Genomic DNA, 10,204 nt, shown 5'->3' on the forward strand with positions numbered 1-10,204 from the left:
CTTGGATCTGTTGACAGAGGTGGAAAAGATAATTTATACTTTCTTGAGGTTCTGCTGTATGCTTTTGAGACACTTGTAGGTGTTTACGATTCTGCAAGCATCAGGACTGGCCTCCTTCTTCCGGGTGGACTGGTCCATGCACGTGTGGGACCAGAGGGGGAGTGGGCGCAGGGCACGGAGCTCTCTGATTCTTCTAGTCCAGCGTTACAGTCATAAAACTCCCTTACTTCCAAGCACAGGTGGCCTTCCCCCGCCCCTCTCCTCTGGTATTTACTAAACTGACCTCCCTGCTTACCTTCGTGGTGAAAAATTGGCCAGGGGGTAAGGAATCTGGGATGTCATTCCATAGCCCGTATCTTAAAGGTAAACCCAAAGTAACTTATGCCCCCAAATAGGGATTCTTAGATCTGTTTAGAAACAACCAAAGTTGTCTGCGGTAATATTTCTAAAAGTCAAATTAATTAATTTTAATTTCCTTTAATTTGGATATGTAAATGCTTATCATATTTTGGGTGGGGGTGAGATGTCAGATATCAAAAGGGATGTTACAGCCTCAAAGAGTTGGAAGCCTCACTTAGTAAATGATCACTTGGAATTGTAGATTTTTTATTTCTTGGAGTGCAAGTAGAATTCTGTAGGTGTAGCTTTATGACATCTTTGTGATTGATTTTGGTAGGCAGATTTGGGCCACCGTCTCTTCTAACCTTTTAGTTTTGTTCTGTCTTAGCAAGCCTTAGAAAACAGTGGGCTGTCTTCAATTCCAGCTGCCGCACACCCTAACGACCCCAGCCATGCCACGGCTTCTGGAACGCAGATTCGGAATCCAGATGTTTCCAATGTTTCAAATGAGCAGACTGACCCTGCAGATGCAGAGCAAGAGAAAGAACAGGAGAGCCCAGAGAAGTTGGAAAAGAAAGAAAAAAAAATTATAAAGAAGAAATCACCATTTCTACCTGGTAATTTTAATAAGCTTTCACATTTAGACATTTTGGGTAGCATATTGCTTGTTTTTAAGAAACATGCCCTCCTTTTTTCTTCCGAAGGTGATGTTTGTTGAATGTTTTGAATCTCACTGCAGTTGATTGGTATTTAGAAAGGATGACAGCATAAACTTTCTTAAACTTCTTTCTTTTCTTAACTTGTCTTCAGTTAGTTCCTCCTGACTAGTCTTAGATCAGGGCCTGAAATTTGCCTTGTCCTTGACTGTTCTCTTTCGGCCGTGTTTGGGCGCCTCCTCCCATTCTTCTCGCCCCAGGTGCTTCCTGCATCTGGCCACATGGGTCTGTTTTTCCTGACCATCTCTCCCTCATGTCCCACCCAAATGTCAGCATGAGCAGGTGCTGCTGCCGCCCAGCTCCCTCATGCTCCTGGCCCTTTGCTGTGACGTGCCCATGGCCACCTCGTGGCTGTCCGTCCTCCATGACCTGTCCAACCTGCATTTCCAGCCCTCCCTCTCACTGCTCTTCTGAGTACAGACTTACGGCTTAGTCAAGTTGGATTCCTGCTGTTTGTGGACATTCCATGTTTTCAGAAGATCATGCTTTTCTGCATGCTTTCTGCATCAAGAATGTCTTCTTCCTCACCTTCCCTCTGTTCTCTGCCAAATCTCAGCTGTCGTTCAAGGCCAGCTTAACTGCTGCCTCTGAGGGGTGCTTTTCCTCTTCCAACCTCCTACAGCACTTAGAGTTTTTAGGATTCTTACATTTGCTCATGTTAATTGTTATGCAGATGCAATCTAATGATGCTTCTAGCTAATCAGCTGTCTCTGGGCCGGATTACATCCTGTTCATTTCTGAACATCCCACAGAGCTCAATATGGCCCTTTGCACAGGAGCAGACATTTACTAAATCTTTCTTGGAAAAGATAGATTCCTGTCTTTGGGGCAAAACTGTTCCGATAAAAACCTCTTCCAGGTGTCTTGGGCAATAAGTGCTTTCTTGCTGTGAAGCATGGAATAACATTGCCATCTCTGTTAACACTTCTTTCCTAGACGGAATTTTGTCACTTACGGTGTGACTGTGAAGTCCTTCTTTCTCCTCCCACAGGACACCGTAGTCCTACCCTTCCCCATCATCTGGCCCTTTTCTCCCCAGGTGAAAGATAGGATGCTGGAATCTAAGCATTCATCCCCCAGGGTTTCCGATAGCCTTACCGGTTGCAGGTTTTATGTGTTCCTGTTAAACTGATGCAAATCCACCGCCTGTGGGAACGCTCTCCTATGAGTTCCGTGGGCTACTGTCTCTAGTTATTGTGCTAAATTAAAGATACTCTTCCATGGCTTCAAGCTGCTGGGTGAGGAGTGGTGTCAGACTTCCCTTCCTGAAAAGCCCAAATAGCAAGAGCCCCTTAGACTGGTTCACCCCATGTCCCTTCCAGACCTTCAGGGGCTGGAAACAGCTTTCTCGGCTTTCTGCTCTGCACTGAGCACTAGCTAGGGAGTCCAGGATGGAACAGAAGGAACTTCCTGTGCAGTGCTCTGACTTGGAGTGCTCTGCGTGCAGTTTGTAAAGATGATTATGTGAACGAATTTCTGAAACACTTGAGTAAATTACATACACATACAGAGTGCTGAGCAAGTGCATGCAACTGTAGTAATTTTAGATTAAGTGAGATCCTTGCTTGGATTTTTACATATACTTTGAATAATTCAAGAGATCGTTTTTATTACTGCTTTTCTTTCTCTTTTAGGGGAGCCTGTGTGGTAGAATTAAAGATTTCTGTATTCATGGTTCATACAAATTACTTGTTATTCTATATTATTTCACACTTTTTATATGAATGTACTTAATAAACACTTAAAATTTCTTACTCATTTGGACATAGTTGCATTTAGTTTGAAAATTTCATGATTTAGCTTATTTGTGTAAAATTTTCTGATAGTAAGGTATTTAGAGTTCATGAGATTTTCTTTAGGTTCTGTTCTGAATGATGTTGTTTATAATTCAGTGTGAGTTTTATCTTTCCTTCAGACCTTCCTTAATTTTTTAAAATGGTAACTGGTTTTGAGCTGGTTACTCATTATCTACTGAATGTAACATAACACTATAAATATACAAGTGTTAAAAAGGATAACTATTAGAAGTGTACGAGGCGGGTGAAGAGTCAGTGCACAGGCAATGCATAGCGATATAACGCAGTTTACAGATTAGAGTCGTAACGTCAGGGGGCTGCTCAGTGAAGACGTGCTCTGAGTTTGGAGATAAGTCACTGGGCCAGATTACGAAAGTAAAAGCATTGCTGAGTTGATGGAGGGGAACCAAGTGTTAATAGAACTGTGTGAAGCAAATGGAGTTAGATTGAGATTAGATAGGACAACATTCTACTCTAAAGATCATTGTAACAATTTCATTTTAAGTTGTTTTCCCTATAAAAAAACCCCCAAATTTTGTAGTATTAAGTTTTATTAATATATTGCTACCATTTTATGCAAATCCTATGCTTAGATGAGGGTGTGTTTGGCTGCCGTCATATACACACACAAATTGTTGCTGCACAGGTCACAAGAGTCACATTTTAACCATCATCTGTTACCTGGGTTTAAGTTTTAGAGAGAACTTGAAAAGTCATTTACTGTCTTTCCACATAGATCCCTGTTTCTTTTTCTGTTGGGTTATCTTTTTCTTATTGATTTGTTGGAGTTCTTTATACATTCTAGATATTCTTTATTGTTTATATGTGTTTCAAATATTTTCTCCAGTTTGAACTTCTCCTTATACTCTCTTTAAGGCATATTTTGATGAATAGATGAATAGAGATTTTTACTTTTAATGAAGTTAAGTTGATCAGTCTTTTTGTTTATAGTTTGTGCATTTTCTGTTTTACGAAATCTCTCCTTACCCATCTTGAATTCCCCCATATGTTCTTCCAAAAGTATTAAAGATTTGCCTTTCACATTTAATTCATGAGCTCACCTAGACTCAATTTTTGTGTATAAGAGGTAGGATTGAAATCTGATTTTTTTCTGTGTGGTGCCTAGTTGTCCGGCACCATTTACTGAAATATGTCTCTTTTCTCCTGTGATATGTAATGCTAATTTTGTTGCAGATCTAGTTTGCATGCAGGTGTGTGTCTAGCTCTGGACTCTCAGTCTGTTCCAGTTCTGTTCCTGTGTGTTACTATCCACACCACACCATCTCCATTATTTTGAAATGGAGGTAACTCTTGAAATACATACGATAGATCTTATTTTTCAGTCTCTTCAGGATTATCTTGGTCTTTAGTTAGGAAAATTGACGTCTTTGAAATACAGTCATCCCTAGGTATCTGTGGAGGATTAGTCCCTGGACTTCCCACGATACCAAAATCCATGGATGCTCAAGTCCTGGATGTAAAATAGTGTAGTATTTGCATATAACTTACACACATCCTCTCGTATACTTTAAATATGCTGCCCCCAACCCCCGGGCCACCGACTGGTCCCGGTCAGTGGCCTGTTAGTAACCTGGCTGCGCACCAGGAGGAGAGCGGCAGGCAGGTGAGCAAAACTTTGTGGCATTTACAGCTGCTCCCCATCGCTCGCATCACTGCATAAGCTCCACCTCCTGTCAGATCAGCGGTGGCGTTAGATTCTCACAAGAGCGCGAACCCTACTGTACACTGCACATGGAGGGATCTAGGTTGTGCGCTCCTTTATGAGAATCTAATGCCTCACGATCTGAGGTGGAGCTGAGGCGGTGATGCTAGTGCTGGGGAGTGGCTGCAAATACAGAGAGTAGAGAGGTTTGACTGCACAATAAATGTAATGCACTTGAATTATCCCTAAACCATTCCTCCCCCCACCCCCCTCCAGTCCATGGAAAAATTGTCTTCCATGAAACTGGTCCCTGGTGCCAAAAATGTTGGGAACCACAGCTTTAAATCATCTAGATTACTTATGATACCTAATATGATGTAAATGCTATGTAAATAGTTGTTATACTGTATTGTTTAGGGAATAATGGCAAGAAAAAAATACCTGTACATGTTCAGTACAGATCCACCTGTCCCTTTTTTTGGTTGTTGTATTCCATCTGTACTTGTGTCTGCATACATAAAAGATGAAACTTTTTAAACGTTTATATTCAGCATTGAAAATAAGTACACTGTTTTCCATTGCTCTGGTCTTTATAAAGGACTTATTTCAAATTAAAAAAAAATTAAGGTGCTAGCGTAACTCTGCTGTATCTTTTAACAGTGCTTTTGCATAGAACAATTTGAGTCAGCATGCAAGCAACTTCTCTTTTTGTCACATATTTAGGGAAAATTATGCCCATTTAACAGAAAATTCCCAGTGAATGTACTGCAATAAGCTTAAAGCAGTGTTAAAAATACCAGTGTGAATGGCACACAAAAATTGGTTCTTTATAAGTTATTAACTGGAATTCCTGATCATGAAGTAGGCACAGGGAGATCCTGTCCTTAGGGCTTTCCTCCCTGGAAAAGCACCTTTAAATAATTTTTAAAAACCGTTAGCCTCATGCTGCTGAAGTGCTGGACGAAAGTCCTGAATTATTTCTGGAGCGACTTGCAGGAGGGCAGGTGCCCCTGTTGAAAACGCTGAGGGCATTCTGGGCCTTGTCTGAGATGAATTGTTTTCGGTGTCACTGCAGCCCAGATAAGCCAGAACTGTTTGTGCATCTGCCAAGGTCCCAGCCTCAAGGTGCTAGGAACCACAGGGGAGTGATGTGCTTGTAACAAGATCAGCAGTCCCTCTGGCCCCCCTGCACCTCCCCTGAGTTCTGCAACTTTGGAGGATACAAGTTTCTGTGCATTTGGATCTGGATATTCAACTGCTCCTTGGGTGACAGTAACCAGCACTCGCTCTCTCTTCTCCACGCCTTGGTTTGCCATGACTTCACTCTTTCCACTGTCTGTGCCTGTCGGAAGGAAAGCGAAGTAACTCCTCCGCAACGTCTGCTTGTCTAAAGCAGCAGGCTGGTTGTCACCTGCTGGTCAGAGCCACTCTTCCGCAGCCGCATGAGCAGAGTCACGAACGTCTGCTGTAAAACGGGGGCACCTGCGCCTCAGACTGGCAGCGATCTGCTTGGGAGGAGGAACGCTCCTGGGGGTCTCTTCCTGCACAGTCTGGAACACGTGTCTGAGCAGACGGAGGCACGGAAGGACTCCTCTCCCTAGGCAATAATCGTGTGAGGAAGGACCGTGAACTCCACTTGTGAGAACGTCCTTTTGAAGGCACAGCTGGGGGCTGGCGAGAATGTCCGTGAGCCGTCCCGGCACACTCAGCACGGCCGCGTTGCTTCAAGGCCTGCTTGCTGCTGCAGGCTTTGCTGGCTCCGCCGGCAAGCCAACAGCACGGCCGAGACGTCAGCTAGAGACGCCTGCCTTTCTTCCTCCAGTGCCGGTGTCAGTTCTAACAGGATTTTAAACTTTTCCATTAGTGGAGTCAACAGATTCCTCATTAATTCTTGCTTCCTTTTTGATGGGTGTTTACTGTCAATAGTCAGTACTCCAGCTGTCTCAAATAAATACTTGATTGTGGGTATTCAACAAGGATTGGTAACCATTCTCAGGTGGGGAAAGTGCTAATAAATCTTGTTTTCTACTCAGAATATCCTCAAAGAAAGGGTCTATTTTTTTCTTGAGAGGTCTGACAAACCTAGAAAGCAGGTACACAGTTCTGCATGCTTCGCGCGGGAATGTTGCAGGCCTCTGCTCTAAGAAAGCCATTTGTACCCACGCAGTGCACTGAGGTTCAACCATGGAAAACTTTTCATAACTGGACAACCGTTTTGAAGAACTCCAGCGTCACAGAGTTGTGCTAATAGGAGCTAACTCCTGACGTTACCAAAGTCCAAATAGTATCCCGCAAAACCCTAGCTATTGAACCATCACCTGAGAGGCAGCTCCGTGAGATACTGGAAGAGCTTCTGTAGAGACACAGACAGCACTCTTACTGCTCCGTGAGCTTCCACAACCGTGCAGTCTGCCCACAACCGTGCAGTCTGCCAGTGCTGCAGCGCGGAAATGCAAGTGCGAGTAGAAGCCAGCAGCAACTGGTGAAACTTGAGCAAGACTGTCTGTAACTTCAGTTGTTTTCTGTATTCTACAGACATGGCCTCATCGTCCTCATTTTCAGAGATATAGTCTTCATCATAAGTGAGTTTTTTATAACAGCCAACATGATTGCCTCTCCATCAGCTTTTTGCTGATCTCAGAACACTGTAAGCTGTTTCAAAATATGAAGATTATCATAGCAAAACCCAGTTTACATTAGAAGAGATGTCGTCAGTGTTGTGAGCCAGCCACTGCGGCATCAGCACCACTTTTGTTTCAGTGGCTCATGCTGCCTCTGAGCATTCTTGAGGGCTCCTTTCTTGATTAATTTAGTCCAGCTAACTCTCAGTGACTGTCTCTTTCCATTTGCCAGCCAGGAAAATCTGGCCAGGAGGTCACCAGCATCTTCCTGGTCCATGCTGGAAAATCGGCAAACTGTAGTACTTGGCACAAAGATTCTCCTAGTTTCGTTGTATCACCAGGGTCTATTCCTTTATGTGCCATTTCAGACAACCAGACGCATGCTTCCCCTGCAACACTTCTGCAGACTTACGACCTAGAGCATATCTACAAACCGTCGTTGGTGATAGGGATTAATTTACGTATGAGACTTACGTGTGAAGCCCTAATGACTCCACAGCACTGACACATCCCTTCTGAGTGAATATACTGGTCCTGTTGTGAGATTTGGTACCAAGATTTCCTCAGGTTTGGGATGCACTGTTCCCTCGTGGCATCTTTCATTAGGATATTCCTAAAAGCCAGCTCCGCTGTCCGCACTACATCACGATCCAGCAGCTCTGATGCGATGGCCGTGAGCAGGTGCAAATCTGCCCCCCTTGGATTTAGGTCCACTTCTAAGAGAATGTGTGCCCCCCACGCCCAACACAACACACACAATACAAAGCAAAAACTTGGGCCATTCGGTGAGATATTCTGTACCAAAAAGCAAGATGACTTGGGCAGCAGTATTTCATATAGGGATCTTCTCTAGCTAGGGAGTCCACTTCTGAGCTTGAAGCCAAGACATGAGCATCTCCCAAATTAGTTACTGAACAGCAGTTCTGATATTTGTATTTAACTTGATGTTCTAGTACTCGAAAGCAGAAAGACTTGATGCGGCCCTCACTGTGCGTCATCTGGGCTAGAACTCCTGTACACACCTGCCAGCTGTCGGGCCAGGGCCCTTTGCCGGAACCGGCATTTGGATTTTGCCCCGGAAGAGCCTGGGCATCCCTTCCAGCTGCTATGCTGGAGTTTCTGATTACAGTAGGAGCCCTCTGATCTCACAGAAGGATCCCCAAGACATCTTTCTGGCCACTCCATCCTGCCTCCCCACCTGCGCTGCCCAGGGCCGGCCAGCAGAGAGCAGCCCTCGTCCTTGCCACCCTTTTCCTCCACCGTGGTGTCCCCTGGTGCCTCCTCGTGTCTGGGAGCTGACTGGAGAGTGAAGAGAACACATCTAGACTCTTTTCTCTCCTGCCAAGAGCCTTCCACGGCATGTGGGGCTTTCTGTCATCCAGCCCTGCCCTGCTCTCCAGCTCTGACTCTTGCGATTCCACTGGACAGCCCATACCTCAGCCATGTTCAACTTTAAGTTTTTGGGACTTACCTGCATACCTGGCTTTTACTTCTTCTTTTGTCTGATAAATGTACCTCAGACCATGTCCTTCTTGGCAGATACCTACCTCCAGAGCTCAGCTAGACGACCACCTTATTTTTGTAGGAGTTTCTGAGCACTCTTCTCCCGTGGAAGGCATCAGCGTTGTCTTCGCACCTGTCTGGGCAGCTCTGATGCTCCACGTCGTGCTAGGTTGTACAGCCGGGCCTGCTTCTCTGCTAGGCCGCAGTCCTTTCCAGGGCAGGGGCTTGACTCATTAGATACACTTTGATGCCCAGCGTGGTACCTGACACATGGTAACGCTTTTCTTGAAGTAAAGCTGGGAGGACAGACCTCGTGGCAAAGACTGCACTCGGGCAGGATCCCGTGGACCTTATTATGAACCCTGGCTTTTCCCTGGCCAGCTGGCCCTGAGCAAGTCCGTTCACCTCTAGGATTTCAGCCATTCCATCTGCGAAATGAGGCTAGTGGTAGAATAAATGGAAGAGACCTGAAGGAGAAGATCATGCAAAGTGTGTAGCAGAGCGCCGGACACATAAGTGCTTAATGAATTGCATATGTTTTAAAATTATTTTTTAAACAGGCGAAACTTGCTCATGCCACACAATTTGAAAGATACAAAATGGTACACAGTGAAAAGTAAAAGGTCCACTGCTCATCCACATCCTTATCTCCCTCAGGGCACCTCCCCAGGGAACCATGTCACCAGTGTCTTCTGTGTTCTCTGAACAAGCACAGGCACCTGTATTGTTTTCCAGGAGGATGAGTGGCATCCTGCTAAAAACACAACAGAATGTGGATACTATTCTTCAGGTTACTTCTTTCCACCTCGTATCTTATTTTTCAAAATGCCTCAACAGTGTTCCACTTCATGGGTGTGTCATAGTTCAGCCAGTCGGCTGTTGATTACATAAGTGGACATCCAGGTTATGTGCCACCTTTGGCTAACACAAGTGATGCTGCAGTGGGTATCTTTGTGGCCCTGTCATTTCACACATGTAAATTTATCTGTGGGGACATTTCCAGAAGTGGCAAAGGTTTCGAAGGGTAAATTCTATAAAGATTGTTTTAAGGTTTTAATTTTGAAATAATTTCAGTCTTAACAGAAATTTCAAAAACAATACATACCTTTCATCCAGATTCCCCCAAATGTTGTCATTTTACTACATCTGCTTTCTCTTTTTACTTATTTTTTCCCTGAATTTTCTGAGAGTGACTTGTAGATACAATGCTCCTTTAACTCTGAGTACTTCAGTGTGTATTTCCTAAAATCAAGGACATCTTCTTACATATCATAATAATAATACAGTCATCAGTATCAGGACATTAAAATTGACCCAATACTATCGTCCAGTCTACAGACCTTATTAAGATTTCATTATTTGTGTAAGTAATGTGCTTGGTAACAACAACAACAAAAAACTTATACCTACCTTTAAAATTTTGATACATATGTATGATTTCCTTTCATTGAGTTGTGGAGTTATACTTCCCACAGCAATGTATTGAAGTGTCTGTTTCCTCTCAGCCTTTGCAAGAGATTGTCTTCAAAATTTAGGGATCTTTTTTACTCATCTGATAGGTTAGAA

The 10,204-nt window shown here is 44.0% G+C and overlaps 1 protein-coding gene across 1 annotated transcript in view; it reads left to right on the plus strand.

The window, feature by feature from the left end:
* ZNF236 (zinc finger protein 236) overlaps positions 1-10,204 on the plus strand; it is a 98,897-nt gene that overhangs the window by 24,048 nt on the left and 64,645 nt on the right. Inside the window, exon 9 of the mRNA XM_012648880.1 lies at positions 728-956. Within this exon, the coding sequence (XP_012504334.1) occupies positions 728-956 (229 nt within the window). The remainder of the gene's footprint in view (positions 1-727; positions 957-10,204) is intronic.

This window comes from Propithecus coquereli, unplaced genomic scaffold, assembly GCF_000956105.1.
Source record: "Propithecus coquereli isolate 6110/MARCELLA unplaced genomic scaffold, Pcoq_1.0 Scaffold296, whole genome shotgun sequence".
In the NCBI taxonomy this organism is placed as follows: Eukaryota; Metazoa; Chordata; class Mammalia; order Primates; family Indriidae; genus Propithecus; species Propithecus coquereli.